Genomic DNA, 23737 nt, shown 5'->3' with positions numbered 1-23737 from the left:
GTGAAGAGGTTTTATATTAGTGTAGATAACTCTAACTTCTATGTGTTAGTTGTTTATGAAAGTGATAATCTTGTAAACAGGTGAGAAAGACACAAGTGCTACTTCCCCATTTTGGCATTTTTTTGGCACACTCTTCTTCCCCTCAATAAAATTAACCTCCCCTCATGATCTTAGTACATCCTCATAGACACAGTAGGTGCATGTTCATGTTTCATAATGTTCACATGTATATTCCCACACAGGAATGAAATATTCATGATGCCTACATTTGGCAGCAATGGAGGCCAGTGAAGTGCCACCAGTTGCCTTGCTGTCAAATTAGCATATTAATGATATAAATGCTGTATAATTAACATGTGGGAGTGGATTATACGCGTGAATCATTGTAAGATCAATTAGAGAGAAGAAAGGGTCAGGCTAATGAGGTTAAAAAGCACATTAATGAGCACTTTCAATGAAATTTGCGGTGTTACTTAATGCAAAAAAAAAAAAAAGCTGACAAAAGCTGCAGGCGAGATCAGTTGCATCTTCATGCTTTTTCTTTCATGTTCATTTTTACTTTAATGGTGAAATCTCTGTAAAATTGAGTCTAGCAGCGACATGATATCAACTCCTTTATCGCCGACGTTACACCTTCCTCGTTCAGCCGTCGCCTTTTGAAGGGGCTCGGGCTGTTTTTGAAGGAGCGAGCGAGCCCCGATGTTCTTCTTACTCGAGGCCCGTGGCAGTGTTTGTTCTTCTAAGGAGCTTAGACGCAGCGACGAGCAAACCGAATGTAACACGGTTTGACAAGCCTCCACTTCCAAGTGGCAGCCTAAAACACACGTAAGCCTAATCCGAGTCTGTAGACCTTCTTGGGGTCTCTTGACTCCCTCAGAAGAATGAACTGGCAATCAAGCAAACACACACAAAGTCCTCGTGGATTAAGGTGAGGTGGAAGCGCATGAAAGAGATCGAAATGCGACCTCTGCCCTCAGACAAAATCGCTGTCAGTCAAAGTCTTCAGTGACACGGAAGTGTCTTTAGCTTCTTTACGGTTGCTGTGGCTCAGGAGGTAGAGCGGTCGTCCACCAATTGGAAGATTGGCGGTTCAATTCCCGGCTCCTCCAGTCCACATGTCGATGTGTCCTTGGGCAAGACACTTAACCCCAAATTGCTCCCGTTGCTGTGCCAACGGTGTATGAATGTGTATGAATGATTAGCTTCCCCTGATGTGCAGGTTGGCACCCTGCGTGGTAGCTCCTGCCATCAGTGTATGAATGTATGTGAATGGGGTGAATGAAATGTATTGTAAAGCGCTTTGAGTGGTCGAAAAGACTAGAAAGGCGCTATATAAGTACAGGCCATTTACCATAGTACAGGCCATTTACTGTGACATATTTACCAGTGAAACACAATATTTGGGGGATTTAACTCAAATTCTTAGCATTTGATTTAGCTGCAAAAAAAGTAGTTGAGAGTTTAGCGTAATATGTAGCTACAGAGCACTGTTGACTCCACACTCCAGACCTGTTGTTAGATCAGGAGGAGGATGAGGGGAGATGAATGAGTTAGATCACAGCCACATTTGTTCAGAAATGAAAACCCCTCTGTCGGCTAATACAACCCACAAGAGGTGAAGTGTGGTTTGATATGAGCAATGTGGCTAATCTAATTGCCCAAAGTGACATTTGATTGGATGAACTTTAGTGAACGCCCCTGAGTGCAGGATGAGTCATGACAAGACATAAAGGAAGAATTAAAACAGGGACACAGGATGAAAACTATGAAAATGTATTTTTCATTTCACCAGGTCTCAAATGAATAATTTATGTGCTTTCAGTGCATTTTGTTTAGTCAGATTTCTGGGTGCAGTCAGCAACTAATGATGATTTTCATTATTGATGAATCTACCACCTGCTTTTAAAAACTATTAAATTAATCATTTAGTCTATAAGTTGTCAAAAAATTAGAGCAAACTTTCCAAAATACTGTGGTGGCATCTTCAGTGAACCTGTCTTTGGCCAAGAGTCCATACAGTAGGTCTGCAAATTGGAAGCAGAAAACGTTTTACATTTTTGCTTCCAAAGTAAACCATTAATCTTCAGAGTTATTATTGATTCATTTTATGTTGATTATAATCTGTTAATTGGTTCATCATTACTAATTTAGGTAGAAAGACACTATAACACTGAGCAAGACTAAGAGTATACAGCCTGTGAGTGAGGCTGTCCTTAGGCACAGAGCTGCTTTAAGCTAATTGCTAGTTTGCCAGTTTACCATTTTCATTTAGTCTGTTAGCATCCAAATAAAACCTAATTATGGTGCTGAATGAAAAGTCAGAGTATTGCAGAAGTTGTTACAGTTCATCCTAAGCAGACATGATTATTTGTACCAAATTTCATGTCAATCCCTTTAATAGTTATTGAGATTTTTCAGTGTGGACCAACGGTTGGCAGGTGGACCAACCAAGCATCCAACATTTCCATCTCTTAGCTTCACAGAATACTTTGTGACCTGTGACAAGTTTGACAAACCACATGATCAGAGCTAATAGCTAGTATGATTGGATCCACTTCTGTATGAGACATACAGGCACACAGACCCACAACGCACCACAACAAAACTGGACCTCACCCAGTCCTGCCTGGACTTTTGTCAGTGAAAGGATTGTGACACTCTCGATCTGTGTCAAACCACCAACTCTCCACCAGTGACCCACACAATTTTATTTTAGCCTTTATATCTGCTCCTTGTTGCTCTGTCGATGCATTTGTCAGTCTCGATTCACTCATCTCTCTTGTTGTCTCTTGGGAAAATTGACATACATACTCTCTCCCTTCATGTCTCTTTGTCATTTGTGTTCCTCTGTGCTCATCCATGTGCACATGACTCTGCCCGGCTGCCATCCTTGTGTAATGTCTAGTTTCAGGGGATGATAGTCTGGTCTAGAATAGCAGTGTCCTCGCAGTGAACCACGCGACGATGTCACACGGTGTTGGAGAGTGTGTGTGTTTGTGTCAGACTGGTTCAGAGTTTGCCTTTTGGTGGCTGAAGTGCTGGTCAGGGCAGGCCATCTGGAAACTAGATGTAACAGGTTCAATAGAAATACAATGTGTGTGTGTGTGGTGTGTGTGTGTGTCATATCAGGACATCAGCAGGTCTGGTTTTATTCAGTTTATGCAATAGCATATTCATGCACCAGTGACATCCACTTAGACGTGTCATATTAAGTAGCACGTGTGCCATCCGTCCTTTTATAGGATTGTCCCCCTGCTACGCCTGCACTTTTGCACTCTGCGGCAGCTGTGTGGTTGAGCAGCCATGAGTGGCATCTTTCCCCCCATTTGTACTCGCTGTTCTCTCTCTTTTTTGTTGTTGTTTTTTTTGGAAGTAATGGGACACATCCCGACAAAACAACAACAGAACGATTCCCTGTAGAGTGAGCACCTTTCCCCTCTCCTCAGTGCATCATGTGGCGGTCGGCCGGCCCACATAGTTGACTGACAGATAGTCAGAGTCAAACGCATGACAGGCAGTTAGAGACAGACAGACAGCAGCTGGTTTGTGGATCGACAGGCGGGGGAAGCTTTCATTTCACAGCAGAATGTTAAAAAAAAGAAAAAGAAAAAAAAGAATACTTGAAACTGAATAATTTAGTTGACTGCAGCTGGGGAAGTCACTTGGTTAATTCATGCATCGGTCACAAGCGTGTTTGCTGTGATTGCCTCTGTGCGTGCATGCGTGTGTGTGACTGATAGGGCTTTGAATGAATTAGAAAAAAAGTTTCAGGGTTTTTTCGTGTGTGTGTGTGTGTGTGTGTGTGTGTGTGTGTGTGTGTGTGTGTGTGTGTGTGTGTGTGTGTGTGTGTGTGTGTGTGTGTGTGTGTGTGTGTGTGTGTGTGTGTGTGTGTGTGTGTGTGTGTGTGTGTGTGTGTGTGTGTGTGTGAAAGTGGTTGGTCTTTGAATGCATTACAAAGTCAGATGTGCACTTGTGACAAATCCCTTGTAAAGATAGTGTTTTTGCTGCTCGAGGGATAACAAGGAGTTGGCGGAGCTTCAACATAAATTGCAGAAGGACACAGACTTAGACACACACACATACACACACACACACACACACACACACACACACACACACACACACACACACACACACACACACACAGTTACAGACAGTACAGAGTGTCTCGCTGCTGTTTGATTTCATCAGCAGACTTGTACTCAATGTCAACATGAGACAGTGGGTGGATGGGTAATTCAGCTAAATCCTCTGTTGGGTAGTGGGCTACTGTGCCAGAAAAAGAGTCAAACTACAAATGAAACACCTCTGGCAGTCGGTTTCTGATGCGCAGCTGATATTTCTCAGTGAGTGCAGCATAGTGTATTGTAAAAGTAATTGTTTTAGTTTTGGACAATTTCCAACGAACAAATACCCTGATGTTTAAAAAGGAGAACAACTGTTTTAAATGATTTTTTAAATACCACATTTAAATAAATGTAAATTTGCTGCTGATTATGCACCAGAGTCCCTTTTTAAGAATAACAGAAATGCTCAAACAAAATCTGAATATCACCCAAATTCTCATCAAATTGTCATGTTTTTTGGTATAAAGTATTGAATGTTAATTATTCTCAGATACAGGCAGTGCTTGTACTCAGTGCTTTTGGGTTTCGGTGCGAAATCACTTTGTGTGTGTTTTATAAATTTGGCTGGATTAAATATAATCTCTGTGCAGCGCGAGGAAACACTCCCGGTGCTGTTTGGATGGTGCGTTCAGGTACACTGGACGAGACCTGTTGGCAGGAGAAATTAAATTCTCTCTAAACACTTTAGCTGGAGCGGGATCCCTCTCAGTTCTGCATGGCAGGGACTCTTGTTATACGTTTCCACTCCAAATCCCAGTGAAGCTGTCTTTTTTTTTTCTGTGTGAATGCATATCTGTGTGTGTGTTAGTGTGCTTGTTGCTGTTTGAATAGGCTACTTGTGTGAGTTTGTGAAGCTGCAGCGAGAACGTGTGGACATTTTAACAGTGGGTGCTTGTGTTTGCAGTGGGAACATCAGGGCGCAGTGGTTGACATATCTGTGTGTACATGCAGGTTTAAGTGTGTGGGTTAATTTTTTGGTGTATGTGTGTGTCAGCGGGAAACAGCTCTTTTTTAAAGAGCATCATGGAAGAACTGTCAACTGCCTCTCCTGTTGCCTGTTACACTCTCACAGCTCAAAGTACTGTTCACTGCTAATGGATCATCAGCATCTCTCTGCCTCTGTGTCCTCATTTAATCTCCTTTTTCTTTTAGCTCTTGTTTCAAAACTTGTATAAACAGAAATCTCAACTCAATATGTTTTATATTATATATATATATTTTGATAGTGTTTCAAACTTTCTGTGCTTGTCGTTATGTTAAAGTTGGCCTCTTTCTACACACCTACATCTGTTGAATGCATGATTTCTCTGCCTCTCGACTTCTCCTTAAAGGGACACTCTGCCATTTACTGCTGCGATTCTTGAATGTCGGGGGACCCAACAGGGGGGCAGATTACAAAATGAGTGGTGCTGCAGAGGCTGAAATATCCTGTTATTTACTCCTTTTAGCTCCAAAAAAATCCCCTCCTACTTTTAGTATTTCAACTCAACAAATGCTCATTTTGTGACTTTCAAACTGCACGCCCCCACAGTTTGTGACCCTGGTTTACTGTCATTTTCTGGTCCAATTCAAATTAAACCCATTGACATCACCAGGGGTTATTTTTCAGACTTGAGAAAGCTGCCCTCCCACTGTTTTCACAGGCTGACAGTACACCTCACGACCTTCATGTGTAAAATTGGTTCAATGTCCCTTTAAATAAATTTCTACCTCTGGTGTCTGTCTATTTTGCTTTGAATTGAGAATCACAAAACATAAAAAAACCTTGACATTTCTGTATATTTCTTATATATAGCACCGCTCCCTTGGTTCCTCTGCGTCCGCTCTATCATCTTTCATCAAATAAACCATAAAGTAAGGGGTCGTCGTAGGTGTCGAGAAATCAGCAGAGATGTTATTTAACCACATGTACGTGTCTCTGAGGTCGTCTGCTGGCTCGCCTCTCAGTAGGAAAAGAACCGCTTATAGTAAACAGCTCATGCTGAATCAAATACAGTCTGCTCCTTCTATCGCTGCATCATGCAAAATGATTTATGACCCCTGTGTGCTGAGGACGGAGCGGACGGCTGCATTTGTCCTCGCTAACCTGTCAAAAGTGAATGTTTACTCGATATTTTCTGTTTGTGCCTTAAAGCAAAAATAACATTCCATATAATCTGTGTAGAGAAAGATTGTATTTATGTAAGGTGTATATGTAATGTGCAGAAAAATAGAGATTTTATAAGCTTTGATTTAAGTTCACCTACACAGATTATTGATTGCGCTTCCTCTTTCTGGGTTATATTTTTAAACTGATATTCTAGCAGCATTTTTTTATTACTCTTTCATCACTCTGCTCATGTCTCAGGACCTTTTTCTAACTCTGCATAAACACAAAAAAACTCATGTGGGTGTGTTTTTTTGGTTTTGTTTCAGTGCTGGCCAGTTTCCGAGGGACCGTCCAGCACGGCCTCCCGCTGGAAATCGGAGACACGGTGCAGATCCTGGAGAAATGTGAAGGTACTGTATAGTTACACACACATAGTTCATCTGCGTTACCTTACAATTATCTGCTTTCCGTGGTGAAACCAAAAAAAGACACTTGCTTTTGCTTGAGTGGTGAAAAGGGCACATGCAACCTTATGAAATTACAGAGACACTTCCCCTTTTCTTTAAGTGTACAGATGACGTTAGCCTCACATGAACACACATGACCCGCACATTCATGCATTGCAGCGGCACGCAGGCTCCAAAACAAACACATTACTGGCATAAACGCACAAGAGGGACGCTCTGAATTGCGTTTGTGCTACTGAAAGTCCACTGAGGTAATATCACACCTCTTGCAGGTCTTCATGCACCAAATGAGCAGCATCCTCCCTGCGATGAAGGCCTGTGGAAATTCCTGTTTGCTACTGTTTCCTGCACCACAAGTTGGCTGCTTTTTCTGCCTCTCTGCCCACGCTGAGTCTGTTTTCCTCTTCTACTTGCATTCTCTTGCACTCTCTCTCTCTTTTGCTGTCTCTCTTTCCCTGTGTATGTTAATCTATAGTTTTCTGCTTCTATCTTTTTCTCTGTGTTCTTTTCATCCCCTTATCTGTCCTTCTGTATAATCCAAAAGTTGGGACGTTTAGATAAAGTAGATAATACAATCACTATGACCATCACACACCCACACACCTGGATTTAATTTATTTTAAGTGGAGCAATATACTTGTTCAGCATTTTGTCTTCACCTTTTTTTAATTTCCATAATAATGTGATAAACCACAGCAAAGCTACGCTCTTACACACAACTTAACACAAATAAGCCTAACATTACACACACACACACACACACACACACACACACACACACACACACACACACACACACACACACACACACACACACACACACACACAGACACACACCTCCCTCTTCCGGAGCTCTTGACACACACTGTCTCACTTCCTGTTGGGGGACAAAACCACACACACACAAACACACACGCCGAAAGAGTCAACCAGTCGAGCAGCCAGTCATGCAGCCAGCCAACTAGAGGGATGTGATATTGCGGTAAAAAAAGGCCCAGAGGAAACAGACAATAGCACAGCCAGCGGAATGCTTGGCCCAGAAGGGAGGAACGAAATCAAAACCCTGCCAGCAGTGAGGAGGCTCAGAGATGGAGGGGCTGCTGACAGCAGAGGAGACAGTCTAATGGTTCTGCCTCATGTTGATACTGTTGACACTTCACACAGGAGCTTCCAAATCAAAGTGTTTCATACTGACATGTGACTCCTGCCTGTAAACGCACCTCCTCAGCAATTGATTTTTGACTCGCTGCCTCCTTTAACTTTTCAAAGTTCCTGACAGTGGTGCATACATTATACTGAGTGTGTAAACACAGATCCATTATCACAACCTGCTGATCTGCTACACATGTTGCTGTCCTTCACAGGCGTACAACAGAAAAGCAAAGAGCTGCCACGCTGTTTGACTTCTGCTGCTGAAAAAATGACTCATCTAGGAAACACAATCCAGACCCAAGTTACTCAACGCTATTCTGACCATCCAAGCTCCAAACAAATCACAGAGAAAACACTACCTAAGTCGCAGATGCTCAGGCGAAGCCCGGCAGTGATTAGAATAATCAAATACATTTACATTTGAGCTATTTAGCTAATGCTCTTATCTGGAGGACTTACAATGGCTGCAACAGTGGAATGAGCTTAAAGCATCAGTTTGGAAAAGAGCATCAGCCCAAAGCCTACGATGTGAATGTATTAGATTGCTTCTATCAGTTTTGGGATTTGCAAAAGCATCAAGCACGTACTCATTTAGCTTGAGCCCAGATTGGAGTGTGTAATGGTGTGAAAAGCAGGCAAACTGCAGCCTTTTTGCCGTTTTCTGTTTTGGGGATGCACCAGTTGAACAGCAGAACATTGGTATCACCCAATATTCACCTTGTTGACTGCCACTGGCCTATCAGCAAATAAGATGACATTCCCCAATGGCAGTGACCGATGTTTTTGTGTCATGTCATATCAGTTTTGAGCCGGCCAAATGTTGTGTTGGTTATTAGTGATCTGACTCGGACAACAGTAGCCTACCCAGCTGCAGTTTCAGAGAAGAAGCCACTGGCTAGACATGACTCTGGCATGACATAAGAGGGCAACATGGTGCTGTGTATGTGTATGATTTGGTTTCAAATAAAAGTGACAGAAAATGTGAGCCCGGTGGGAGAAAGATCAGAGATATGCAGTTTGTATGATGTGTGCTAGTGACATTTCAAGAGGAGGTACTAGAGGCTAGAATTTTAACACATCAAATCTCATTGAACTGGACATTGAGAAAGCACAAATTCTGCCAGTAAAGGATTTCAGATGTGGCGGCAATAAGTGGAAGATACCCAAACGCTCCACCCTTGCCATCTTGAGTTTGCATGCTGTTCAGATCCAGTTGAAACATATGCTGCAGACTACGACCTCACTGCAACCCTCAATGCGCACCAGTGGGGATTAGCTGAAAACTTTACCACACTCCTGTCCCTGTTTGAACAACTGACAGTAGAAGTCAGCTCATCAGAGGCATCGGCTACCGTAGGGATCGCCCCCGGTGAGAGCCCTGAGACAACTTTTAATACAAGGAGGCTGCCACAGATCATGCTGTTGAAAAGACAACAGCATTATTAGAGGCTGTAAACAAACTGGATATAGATATAAGGACTGCTACTTTCATGAAGATGTTAAACAATGCACAGGAGCTACACTTGATGCTGATGGATAGACACATGGTAAAGAGAAACTGATCACCTACAGTGAAACAGGGCATGAACAGGTGAGGCACGGCCCACTCTGCACAATATTTTCAGGAGATTCTGGACGTAAATGGATCAGAAAGGCAAAGGAACAGTTTCCAGTAATGAGACGGCACTTGGATATTTGAGTTAGAATAACCTCCAATATCCACCGGCAGAAATGGCATGCAAATAACTAGAGAAGGGTTAGGGTTAGGCTCTTTCTGCCTTAACACAAAGGACACACCATCCCAAAAATAGCCCACTACAGACCTGAATAGACTATGCATTCGATATATATATTTTGTAAACATGTGCGGCAGCTGTTCATCAGCCAGACTGCTTATGGAAAGAAGCTGTTAATGAGACAGGTGGTGTGTGATTTGATGCTCCAGTCATGTTTTTTTAGATGGAAGAAGCAAGAACAGAACATGAGCGGGGTGGCTGGTGTCCTTCATAATGTTTAGGGATTTCCTTTTGTCTCCAGCCTGTCAGGACGCTCTCAGTGGTACAGCCATAAAAGTCGACAAGAGTTTCGGCGCTCATAATAAACCTCTTAAGATGCCTCAGAAAATACAGTCTCTGCTGTGCTTTGTAGATGATGCAATTGGTGTTGAGAGGACCACGTGAGGGTGTCTGAGATGTGTATGACAACAATTTCAACACATGAGCCATTGAAATAGACTGAGCTGCAACAAGAAAGAGATTCTTATAAAGAAAACATCATATTACTAAGAAGTAGGCTATGAGGTACCAGTGATTAAAAACATGTATCATTATTATTCAGAAGGCGAAGCTCTGTATCTTTTCCTAAGAGGCCAATTTTTGTTTTGTAAAGAAGCAGATGTTCCAGTTTGTGCTTATTGAGAACAAAAGAACATTACTTTCTGTATGAAAAGCACAAGAGGTGAAAGCTAGTCCGGTTTATGTTTGTATTTATTATTTATTTTATATTTGATTTGACCTTTTCCAGCTTTTCTAATACATTCACATTTAATTACATTTCATTTATATTTCGCACACAAAAAATATCGTTGGGCTATGTAAATACTGAAAAGTATTGAGTGAGTACAAGTACGAGTAGGCAGGCTGAAAAGGCTTTTGAAACAGTCACAAAAACAATTTTTGTCATGTCAAAGAAGGACATATTAAAGGTTATTTCATAAATTTGTATCGTTAAATTTGTGCTCATTCAAAGAGAATGTGATGAAGTGCTGAAAGACTTTTTCTTTGTTTAGCTGGCACAAAAGGGACATAAACACTAACACACATTGTTATTGGTATCCACTATCGGCTTCGAATTTCACAATCAGTGCCTCCATATCCTGTTAAGTCTCATGTTTTTTTCACACCTGCCTTGTGGCTGTGTGTATAGGCCCCCCATCCCCTTTTAGCTCTCCTGTGCGTCAGCTTGTGGTCACTGCAAACACAGCTTATGGAAAAAACAAAAACGAGTTGTTTTGTACCACAAAGTTCTGTAGTGCTTCTCACAATCCAGCTCTCTCACGGGAAAGGGCAAGCAATCAGCAATTCAATTAAAATCACAATTAAATTGTTTGTAAGTTTTCATAATAGTTTTGACAAAATGTGACATGAGTGCAAATGATATTAAAGAATGTAAACTGTTACCTAACTCAACTACTTTACAGCTAATTAAAACCAAACACAGTCAGAGGGCACACCTCTCACTTCTTTATATGACACTGAATTAGAATAGACATTAATGTTTGGTAGGCATGTGGTAGAATTCATGCAGCTGTGGGGAGGATTGGATCATTTTCATTAAATCACTGTCACCTCACACACTCACATTCATCTTCTCTATCCTTCTCTTATGAATTGCACAGCATCTCATATTTCTCCACTTCCTCCCCCCTGTGTGCTCTGCGGAGTCTAAGCCAGATATGAAGATTATAAAGGTGTGATATTCACAGTGTCACCCTGAAAATTAAAACGCTGCTTTGTCTCTGCAGGTTGGTACCGAGGATTCATCTTGAAGAATCCAAATGTCAAGGTAAGAGTTTGTGTGTGTGTGTGTGCATGCGCGCATGTTTCACTCCTCTAACTAATTTGTAGACTCAATCAATACTCTCATGATTTTTTCTTTTTATTGAATGGTATGTCACCTGACAGAGCAGCAAAATGACATTTAAAAGTCTCCCCTAGGCTTGGCCGCAGCTAGCAATTTCACATGCTGTGATGACAATTTTCAGTGGCAAATTTAATCAGCTTTACTTTTATTCGTATCAAAAAATTTTCCATTCCTTCAGTTGCTCAAACTCAACACTTTGGTGAAAGTGTCCACCAGTTTGGTAACATTAGCTGCATATGGTTACTCGCTTTCATCTGCTGAAAGTGCCAAAACCCAAAAACAGCTATGGTCTGCCCATGCAGGTGTTTTTCCTCACATGTCGTAGCAAGAAAACCACAAATGTATTTAACAGCATTAATAATGGCTGCTTTCCATTCAGGTTCAAAAGCTCCAAGACCCTGATAGTATGCATGAAGGCACACTGGCCTGGCTTAGTGGCACATTTAAATATAATGGAACCATTAGTGTCCAAATGTATGCTGTGAAAAAGGCCAGATGAACATGTAATGCATTGCACATGATTATTTAATGTGGTAAATATTACGTGACATGAATGTCAATGTTTCAATGATTTCATCTAATTCTGTGGATGCTGTATACACTCAATCTCCTACAATAGGATAGCTTATATATGTGCTCACACAGTTTTAAAGTGTAGCATTCCAACTATTTGTATTACAAATGGTGGCAGGAAAATAAAATGTTAATGACAGCTCTTTCAACTCATATCCAACACCATTTGGCATCAATACATCTTTGGCTGATTACAGTTTGAAAATGAAAACCCTCAAAACCAGCCAATTAAATCAAACCGAATCATTACTGGTAATTAAACTCCACACCACACGCACAAAACACACCACACAGCACAAAACACACAAAAAGCACAACACTCAGAAGTTTAAAAAAGCCCGATTTGAGCTGCAGGTCTGATTGACAGTAATAGATGTGACTTCTAAAAGCTGTCGTGCAGAAGAATATATGATAATAAACCTACAGTAGTTGGGCGTCAAGTGTTAGGTGTGCATTCAGAGTCTCAGTGTGCGAGTGTGTTGCATTTATCCTCAGATACTTAAAACATAAGTTCCGCTTTGATCTCCCCGAGTCAATAGGGAGCAACTTGCAGTTTATTAGCGTCAAACAGGGCACGCACAAACACACTTTTCATCTTTTTTGTCTCCTTAATCCCATTACTCCTTTGTCTGTTCCTCTCTGCTTCCCCTCTTTTAATCTACAAATACACTTAGCCCTGTATTGATTATGTGCATCTTTTCCACACGCTAACAGTTAAAGGTGCAGTGTGTAGAATTTAGCAGCATCTAGCTTAATGGACTTGGCAGAAAGCATGTTTTGTTCATTAACTCGTTAATCTTCTGTTCAAAGGGGATCTTCCCATGCAGCTACATCCACTTGAAGAATGCCCAGGTCAAGAATAAAGGGTGAGTGATGTTGTGTTTCTTTCTCTTCTTGCATTCCAGTGTGTGTGTGTGAAGGTCATGGCAAAGCTCTTATTTATTTCTTCTTCATGTGTGCATGTTTGTGTAACTTAGGCAATTTGAGACAGTCATCCCTGTTGAAGACTCTGTCATCACAGAGATGACGTCGACGTTGCGAGACTGGGGTGCCATGTGGAAACAACTCTATGTGGTAAGAACACACACACAAACACATACACATGCACACACACATATGCACTCAGATTTTGCATTGATTTGAATATCTACCAAACAAGTAAAGCCGCTTCTTTAGGCTTCTGGTGAATTTATTTGGCTCTGGGTAATTCAAAAGTCACAAACACCCAAAGCTCTTTCATACACATTCATTAGTTGGATTGATTGTGTTTGTGGCCTATTAAGCTATCTGGGGTGCTGATTAAATTGAGCTGATGAATACGTGCGGATCAAAGTGCATACATTTGCGGCAAAAAGCAGCAGGACACTGAAGCTAATTTGCACAAATCCATTTTAAGTCCCTCTGTCGGCTTCTCTTTCTCTCTCGCTGGGGTCGCCCTCTTCCTCTGTGCTGATGGGGCTCTATAATGCGCATTCTGTCACTTCTTTTTCACTTATGTTTTTGGGCGACCCAATGCGACTGTATAATTTCATCTCCTTATCTGTGTCTTCCCCTCTGTCTGTCACCCTCACCCCTGTCCTAACCCTAATCCTAACCCTTCTTGTCAATTTCCCTTTCATTCATGGCCTTTGACTTACTCTGTGCTCATTTTTGCTTCCTTGTTCCTCCCCTACCCTTTTCCTCCTTCCACAGAAGAATGAGGGGGATTTGTTCCACCGGCTTTGGCACGTGATGAATGAGATCCTGGACCTGAGGAGGCAGGTGCTGGTGGGCCACCTAACCCATGACCGCATGAGAGACGTTAAACAGCACATTACAGCGAGATTGGACTGGGGCAACGAGTGAGTAGACCAAGTCCAAAAATGACTTCAGGGGCAGTTGCTTTTTTACACAGACACACACACACACACACACACACACACACACACACACACACACACACACACACACACACACACACACACACACACACACACACACACACACACACACACACACACAAACATATACCATGTTTTATTGTTCCATTTCAAATATTTGCTTTTTCCTGTCTGAGCTCATTAATGAGTCATCACTTGAAGTTAATATTACTAAATTACTGCCAGCCACTAGTGTACTTAAAGTTCTGAGATTGATTTATTTGCCCTGTGCTCAGCTATTGGAATCCATTCATTTTCCAGTTCTGTATGAAAATCTAATTGCAAGCTTTGCTTGAGAGCAGCAATCCATCACCGAAAACATTCAGTCAGACTGAATTTTTATGAAAAGGTTATGACATCAGGGATTTGAAAGTTGGTTGATGAACTGCAGTCTTTTTAAAAACAAGACACTACCATATTTATGTTTCAATCTTTCCTTATTATTGTCATCCAATAGCCAGTTTCTACCGCAGAAACCCTTCCAGTAACCCAGGAACATTTTTAGCTGTTTGTTTTTTTAACCTATTTTGTCTCAAAGGAACAAAGGGCTAATAATTTAGTTCCCTGTATCGTAACCCCTGAGGATACTTTCCAGTGTTATGAGAGCCACTGAGGCTGAATTTTGCTAACTGGTCAAACACAATTCTTATATAGCTGGACTCTCACAGACAGTGTTTATTGATGTTAAGAACAAAATTATATTGTTGGCTTCCCAACTCATCAAAGCATCATTGCTACTTTGGAAAAGTCATTCAGGGACTTTTTAGCCTCTCTTTCCAGCTCTGTGTGTTGTCTTTGCTTCAATCCATCACAGTATGACTCATGAAGAAATTACAAAGAATAACTCAACTCTGTGTTGTTGAATTATATGTAATAAGTAATTGAAAAGTGAGAAAAGAGGACTTTTAGTTCCTTTGTTAGCTCCTGATTCTCCTAAGTACCCGTTTGTTTGAAAAAGGCTGCAAATCTTCAATATCTTTTGCTTTAAAGCAGCAACAAGAACTCATCTGCAGTCCCTGCTCACAGCTGCATAACCACATTACGACAATATGTCTTCGAAAAAGTAGTAGTAGAGTTTGAAGTCTTCTGCACTGTATATAAGTATATATGATTTATAGTTAATGGGCTGCAGAAAAACACATAAAAACACTGTTATGGTCTAATGACAAGTTGGTTCATTTAACATTGGTGTTTTAGTTGAACTAACACTTAAAGCAAACAAAACTAGATTGGAAAATGAACTCAATATATATTTCATATAAAAATGCTGAATATATGATTCAGTTACTTGTATATTCTGTCTTCCTAGCTTCCTTTCAGCTCTCTACCTCATCTTTTCGTTCTTTCTCAGACTTTCTCTCTCCTACTCTTTCTTCTCTCTGTGTTACTCTGTCTATTGTTGACACCTACCTCCCCTGCAGGCACACTCCTCACTCAATCAAATCTCTTTTTCCCTCTCTCACAGCCAGCACCCTCTCCATCCTTCCTCTCTCTTTATTCTTTCTGTCTTCTCCATGCCATGGGGGTGATATGAAAAAAAAAAAAAAACAACCTCACAACTTCTGTCATTCTCTCTGTCTATCTGTACCCTTCACTCTCCTTCATTTCCCTGCTGCCGGCTGTCCTCAAACATTCAGTACACACACACGCACGCACGCACACACACACACACACACACACACACACACACACACACACACACACACACACACACACACACACACACACACACACACATACACACACACACACACACACACACACACACACACACACACACACACACACACACAGTCCTGAGTGAGGGGATGGATGGACAGTCCCTTGCTGTGGGCTGTTGTATGGTTGACCAGGCCTGTCTCTTTTATTGCTGACAAGGACACACACTCTGCTGATTTGGTCCACGGAGAGCCAAGGGGAGAGAGAAAGGAGGAGGAAAAAGTGAGAGGTAGAGGATAAAGAAAGGAGTGTGGTCAGTAGTGAGAAGCAGAGACGCTTTTGGTGGAGAGGATGGAGAGAGAGAAATAGATGGAGGGAAGCAGCTGGATGAAGGTGGATATAGACAACAGCGGGCATGGCAGGGGGCTAAAAGGGAGACGATTTTTTTCTTTCATCTGTTCCTCAGAGAAGAGACAGATCTGTCTAGTTGTATTTATATGACTGACACTTGTTTGTGTGTGAATGGTGCTGTGTGTGCATATGCGTGACTGTATGGTGTGTGTTTGTTCACTTTGTCGTTGATGATCACAGAACAGGAATCTGTGAATCATAGTAATATATAGTCTTATCTGATTGGAATTCAATACCAGACTGTGTGTGTGTGTGTTTGTGTATTTGTGTTGCAGACAACTCGGCTTGGACCTGGTCCCGAGACAAGAGTTCAGCATGGTGGACCCAGATGAAATCAGTGTCACAGAGCTTTACAGACTGGTGAGTGACTTCGCAACTCTCCACGCAGTAATCACCTGCTCTGCTCTCAAACTAACACCTCATTTAGAAGGCAGGGTGGTGAGGCAGAGGTGATTATAATACCTGGTTTCAACCCCTGATCCATTTCTAAGCTGACAATGTTTGTCGGGAAATGTCTGTCACTGTGGAGTCAGTGATTCAAGGTCTATGACATCATATTTCAGCACCACTATTGAAATATATGTGTATGCCTAATTTGCTTTCTTCTTCTTATGATTTATTTATGATGCAATGCAGTCTGGCTCTACTGCAGTGCTTCTGCCATGTATATGTAGAATGGGTCATGTTTCAACGAGCTGGTTACCATCCATCTCTAAATCTGTCATCTCAAACCAACTTTGTACAACAATCACACAACTTTTCTCCAATGGCACTTAAAAGACACTGTATTCATTGGTAACTTTGAGTATTTTATCTACCTTTCACATTAATTAATAAACAAAAAAAACAATTTTCATTAGCCACTCAATTAAATTCTAGCATCAGTATGTTTTGTCATAAGTAGCAAGTATTTAAAAGGACGGTGTGTCTGCCCTCTTCCATCTATCTCTATGCCTCTCCCGCTCATTCTCTCCTTCCTTTCCCCAACTGTTTGCTCCCTGCTTCTCCTTCCCATTTTCTCCAAGCCCCAACCACTGTTACCGTGGCAACCACTTCTCTGCCCTGATACAGTGCGGGAACAATTGTATCACCCACACATACATACACACACACACACACACACACACACACACACACACACACACACATTGTGACGGCTTTTTCTTCACAGGGGTAATTGAAGCTCTTAATCCATCTGTTTCTTTTTTTGTTAGTCAAAACAAAAGGCAGCATAGCAGGATGAAAGCTTAATGCACCTCCATTAAATGGCTTACAAAATGAGCAAATTCCCCTATACTGGGACAAGATAAAGGGACAGGCATTCACTGCTGTCATCCACATACAAAAACACACAGACACTCGATAGCACTCGGGCAAAACACACTGCCACATCGAGTCCAAATGACATCAATATTTCTCAGCAAGATCTTTGTTTATGAGAGCAGCGCCTTTGTTTCTATCATGCACTCTGCTGCCGTAGAGTGGATTAATTAAATTGAGATGGGGATCACATGGTATGTGTGTGTGTGTGTGTGTCTGTGTGCGGAAAGGGCAGAGGGGTGTTACAGTGGGAAAATGAAGCCTGACTGCACCATTGTGGCAAAGATTTGTGATATCTTCTCTATGTGAAAAATAAAGAGGATATTGAGAAGGATAAAGGGACATTCAGTGCAGTGAAGGGGTGAGATTCCATAAAGACATGTTGTGATTCTGAAAAGAAATATGTACAATTTGATTTTAAGTTTTTATGTGGTAGTGCAACCAAAATGCCGTAATGCCAAGATTAGTGACTAATTTAACATAATTTATGATAAAATGTGATCATATTTAAAGTTGCTGCATATTTGTATATTAATTGTAGATCGAATAATTACATGAAAGGTGTGGCTCATTCAGATGACTCTGCATTTCCCCTCAGCTTTATTTGCATTTTGGCATCTTTCAGCTCTGTGTTCACACTTTACGACAATATTACTGTTTTGGTTTACTCTCCCCGCTCTCATTAACTTTGTTTCCAACCTCAGTAGACAGCTGTTTTCAGCAAAAAAAATAAGCACCCTCTAGTATGCCACTTGCCCAGCACCAAAAGGCAGACAAAGTCAGCAGCTAACTAGTGAACATCATGGAGCATTTAGCCGCTAAAGAGCCAGATGTTTACTTCAGGCGTTGCTGGAGACTAAACCAGAGGTAAAAGAAGGGTAAATATTGGACTTAAATTTGTCAGGTGGCACGAGACACAACTCGAAATTGTCTTGCCCAAGGACACTTCAACATGCAGACTGGAGGAGCCAGCGGTCAAACTGCCAATCTTCAGATTAATGGACGACCTGCTCTAACCCCTGAGCCACAGCTGCCCTGTTACAAGGAAGTTTTTCTGTAGAGATCCAGGCCTAGTTTTTATATGATGTAACTCCCAAAGACAGTCTTTGAAGCATTTTATTTGGTAGTAGCTTTTTAAAGTGAGTTAAAAGACCTTTATCAAATCCCTAATTAGCTCCCCAGTCTCATGTTAAGTATGCTCAGTTGCTAAAGCTTTCTGTAGTGCAAAGGGGAGTCTACTTTAAACCTCTCGTCTTTTCCTCAGAGAGTGAGTTCAGCACAGACTGTTTGTCGAGCCGACCGGAGTCTGAATGATGAATTCCGTAACAGTGGCAGATCACACAAAAGAGACAGATAACTCAAATCTGGCCTTGGACATGTGGTAGCAAAATTTCCTCAGTGACTTCAGGTATTACTTATGAGATATACCCACACTTAAAAGCCTGCATACACTCTCTTGCTTCCTGCTTGTGTGATACAGGTGTCTCTCCCACAAGCTTAAAGATAGGCTAAAAAAGAGGCTTAAATGCAGATGTAGAAGTGATTTATGAAAGGAAGCTGTGATACAAGGTTGTAGAAAGACTAGAAGTTTCTCCATAGCCTCACTTTGACCCCTGCCTCCTGTCAGAAGCTCCTTGTAGTTTGACAGTCGCTCCACTTGGTGCTGCTTCATGCTGTTTAGGAAAAGATTACCAAGTGAACAATAATAAGACGGCTGGGCGAGCACACATGGTCATGCTCTTGCTGCTCCGCTATCTCTCTCTCTTGTCCTCTCCTTGAATTATGTGATGCCAGCAGGGTTAGGCTAGACTTATTCCAAGGCTGTCATGTCTGTCCTTTGTGTCTAGTCATGCTGAAGCTGTCATATAACCACACACTGGTCCCGCCGGGCAGCTTAAATTACACACTGAAAATAACCTCGTAATAAAATCCAACAGCATAAATTAGGCCTTCCCCAGACCTGGTCATTCTGCGCCAAAGCAGAAGCTCAGCCTTGTTGTGTAAAGGAAAACTGATCTGGGGAAAAAAAAAAAAAAACAGTGCCTTGTTGTTAAATCACTCTCTAATGTGTTTTCTTCTGGGATCTCAGATAGGGCAGATCAAGTCAGGACAAAGCAAAACATATTCATCATTCTGACAGATATTGCAATTGTAGAATGATTTGTGGTGTATGTTTAAGTCTTAGAGGACTGTGTGTTTTTTCTGTGTTTATATTTATATCACAACTTTTTCCAAGCAAGGATGGATTGAAGTCCCTCCAGGCATCCATTGTTTTTACTCACATTTCACTACGGCAAGAAAATCAACTTTCAGACGCCTAAATCTCCTTTGAGATACTGCAGGTCAACATTTTATTGCCTTTATCAAATCAACATTTCCATCGCTTTGTTAATGCACTTAGGATTCGCTATTATTCTAATAAAACTCTGGGCTGTGTTCAAGAACATTACAACATCAGTGCCTGGACAGTCAGCTGTTGAACAGTATATTAGTGATGGAAGAAACAACCAATTTCTAACTGTGTTTTTACATTATGATGCTCATTGTTTGTCTTTTGGGTAAGACTTTCCAACATTATAGTCCCACCAGGAATTAGTGATCTCATGATTGCGGTAATTGATTTCATTATCTCTGGTGAAATGGCCAAATTGGAAGAATGTTTGCCCATCTGTTTCCATCACTGTCACTTTCTACATGAAATAATCCAATTCAGAACTGGTGATATGAGCCCAAGTCAAAATCAATCATCAGCCTCAACTTCCTTTTCAGATAGGTTATTACATCTGGGAGTTCATTCCCAGTTGCAGTTTCTTCTCGTAGCTTTGCAGTTTTTAAGCACGAATATGAAGAATTTGCACCCTTTTTTTCTGCTAGTTGGATAATTTCAGGTCACAATGATGACAAAAACATACACTTATAAAATTTGACACAGTTGTTTCTGCAGGATGGCCCAGCAATATATAACTTTGACAACAAAAAACATACAGTAGAAAGAAGAATCCTACTTTTCACACTACATCTCATCTATTAATACACTATAGAAGGTGACAGGTGGCAATTTCACCTTTTAATGTGTGACTCTTTATACTTTTTGTCTTTATGGTGGTACTCTACTGTTCTTAGTCCTTGTATTTTCTTTATTATCTTCCTCTGTCCTTATCCTCCGCTTGTCCCCCTCCCAATCTCTTTATATCCTACTACACAAGTGAATGTGGAGCACAGTTTGGCAGTGTCGCTATCAGCCATCTGGTGCTCTGTGTGTGTATGTGTGTTTGTCCTTGTATTTTTGGATGTTGACAGCAGATTAGGATGAACCTCCTCATAAACAGAGCTGTAATGTGCACGTCGATCTGTGCGGTATTCATGATGCCAAGCACCGTGCTGTGTAAAATATTGATTCCTTTTTCATATAGATTGATTAATTTAATATCAGAGATTGCCACTGCAGTCAAATTGGACACTGCCTTTGTGTTTTGCTGTTTGTCTGTTATTTTATAATCAGTGTGAATTTCAGCGCTTAGGTTGTTATTGCTCCAAGATTGAGCAACCAGTTGAAAAGGATGCAAATCACAACACCATTATTTCTTTGTGTCAAGAAAATAATTAGCCTGCTTAAGGATAAATGCCTGAGGTAAATAAATGAGGAAGAGCACAAGATTAGACTGAAACAAAGAAACAGTTAAACAATGTAGCTGAAACTCTCGTATCTTACCCTCTGGTGCTGTTGACAGTCTTGGATATTACATGCTAAATTAAGAAAATCTATATCTTAACCTATTTTTTTTCATTGTAAGACTCAAGATATATATGCAATCCACAGCAAAACTCCTCTCAGTAGTGAGATATCTCAGAGGGATATTATTTATATTTGACTAGGAAACTACAGCAGCTCTTGAATGTGATTGGCCGGTATTAAAAGAGATGTAACCACATGTTGTTTTTCTCCCTTAACATTAACTGTATTTGATAAGCTTTAATCTTGTATGTCAGGATCTTAATATCGGGCTCAGTTTAGAGCATTTCCTGTTTTTGAACCTTTACAAAACCACCTTTTCTCACCTATATTAGAACAGAACAGTGCGTTGACATCATTCATTTTTTATTTTGCACTCTTGCGTGATATATAAAGATGTCCTTACTCAAAAATACTCCTCTCCTCTCTTCTCTTCCTCCCTCCTCTGCAGATGGAACACCGGCATCGCAAGAAGGAGACCCCTGCGCCTGCGAGCACCCATCACTTGTTCGTCCACGTGAAGAGTTTAATGAGCGCCAACATAGGAGAGGAGCTAGAAGTCTTCTTTCACATTTATGATGGAAGAGAGAACCGACCACTCAGGTAGATCATTTAAGAAGTAATCATGAAAAATGCAATGACTGATATATGTGTCATGGGGTGATGTTAAACTGTGATTTTTATAGCTTTACACTCTTTTCTTTTTCTTTTTTTTTTGACCCAGAGGGGGGGCGTCCTTAACAGCTCCCCCCTCTGATGTCAAGAAGTCGGCTCTAATTATATTCAAGAAGATTTATGAAACAAAGTAGGTTTTTAAAGTGAACTTGGACACATAAAAGTGGGCAAGGCTGTGCTATTTTCTCATAATAAAAAAGTGTCAGTGGCATCCACATGAAAGAGCTCGGATCACCCTGGGAGTCCACGGACGTCACTTGCATGCACGCTCACACACTAACATACTCCCGCTTAAATCCCCCGGTTTTCATAGTTCAAAGCGGAGAAATTCCATTTCATGTCACAAACAAGTGGATTCGTCAGGCAAAGAAAATGAGTGGGTTGAAAAAAAAAACCCCAGAACGGCAGCAGTGAAACTTCTTTTGATAAGTCATGCTCGTGTTTGACGTCGCTCACCGCCCCGCAGGGTCACATCAAAGAAACAAGGGTGACATTGATTGAATTCATTGTTTTATTCTTTTTTTGCTGCGTAGAATAACTCTGCGACTGTGACAACTGGAAATCCAGTTCATTACTCAGCACATTACTGGCAGAAACCCCCACTGTATTTTCAACATTGTCAACCAAAGTTACTTTAAACTTTGCATGTAGAGTATATGTGGTTTCCTCTACGGCTGTGTGGAAAAGAGAAATCTAATTTTATGATTTGGTTTTCGTGAAGTGGTTTATCTGAGAGAAAGACACAGAATCTATCAGTGGATCAAAGCTTATTAAATATGCTCTCTTTTCTTATTTAAGTCACACATCCAGGTTCTTTTTTTCCCTTTTTTTTAAGTTAAAAACGTCCACACTATAAAGGTACTTTTTTAGCGTCCACTCCCACCCTGCACTTTGTCTTGAGTGGGTAATTTGTGTCCAGTGGTATCATATTAAGTTTCATTTAAAGCACTTCCTCCTCCTCAGCCTCTCTGTCATTACATGTCCCTCGTTTTCTCTCTTCCTGTCTTCTTACTACTTTGAAAGATTGAATACCTCAGCCAGTTAAGAGTAATTAGACTCCTTGAAATCTGCCATGCGTTTCAAGTCGATTCACGGCACTTTTCTCTGAAATAGAATGAAGTCGGCTTCACTTGTAATGCTGAAAGATGTCATTTATTGTATACTATCAAAAGCCAAAATACATCACAGTCACAATGCTCATTTATCCAAAATGAAAGTGGCAGATAATATTATAATAAACCAATGAAAAACTATTTTTCTGATAACAGTTTATCTTGTTCCCTGAATCGGCTAATTACATTTTTTTTTTTACAATTACAACAATCATTTTTCAAGGAGAAATAACAGTCAGAGGCTTCAACCATTGTGCCTTTGTGTTTCCAGTTTTATGTGTGTGTGTGTGTGTGTGTGTGTGTGTGTGTGTGTGTGTGTGTGTGTGTGTGTGTGTGTGTGTGTGTGTGTGTGTGTGTGTGTGTGTGTGTGTGTGTGTGTGTGTGTGTGTGTGTGTGTGTGTGTGTGTGTGTGTGTGTTTTGCGATCGCATCAGTTGTCTTCGAGGAAAATTTTGCAGTGGCAGCTTGCCAACGTTGTCTCTCACTGTCTGGTGACACACATAAACACACACACATTTACGCAAGCTGCCTGGCAGGGAGCCATTTCGATGCTTCCCCTCTGTGCTGGCGGTTCGTGCGTGTTTGTGTATGTGACTGAGTGTCAGAGACCAGATGGGGGTCCGACCCGTTGTCTCAGTACCATGCCAACACCACCGGCCCCTATGCACCATGGCAGCTTCTTTGTGCTCAATACAGACTCCTAGTCTGGCTCCTTCAGAAGGACACACAAACGGACACAGTGGCTATACTATAAGGCGCTCACACACGGTCTGGGCTTTGAAGCTCTATGAGAATAAACACACACATTTATGGTTACTTTTTACAAATTCGCACTTCCCTCTTTCAAACTTGACCTCTG

The 23737-nt window shown here is 41.2% G+C and overlaps 1 protein-coding gene across 1 annotated transcript in view; it reads left to right on the top strand.

The window, feature by feature from the left end:
- The window catches only part of dock4b (dedicator of cytokinesis 4b), a 114305-nt gene that overhangs the window by 24412 nt on the left and 66156 nt on the right, over positions 1-23737 (top strand). The window contains exons 2-8 of the mRNA XM_062443765.1: positions 6543-6626; positions 11359-11399; positions 12861-12916; positions 13028-13124; positions 13743-13891; positions 16315-16399; positions 21544-21695. Of these exons, the coding sequence (XP_062299749.1) occupies positions 6543-6626; positions 11359-11399; positions 12861-12916; positions 13028-13124; positions 13743-13891; positions 16315-16399; positions 21544-21695 (664 nt within the window). The remainder of the gene's footprint in view (positions 1-6542; positions 6627-11358; positions 11400-12860; positions 12917-13027; positions 13125-13742; positions 13892-16314; positions 16400-21543; positions 21696-23737) is intronic.

Source organism: Scomber scombrus, chromosome 22, assembly GCF_963691925.1.
Source record: "Scomber scombrus chromosome 22, fScoSco1.1, whole genome shotgun sequence".
NCBI classification, from domain to species: Eukaryota; Metazoa; Chordata; class Actinopteri; order Scombriformes; family Scombridae; genus Scomber; species Scomber scombrus.
The sequence above is the reverse complement of the archived record's forward strand: the minus strand, read 5'-3'. Positions and strand labels throughout refer to the sequence as shown.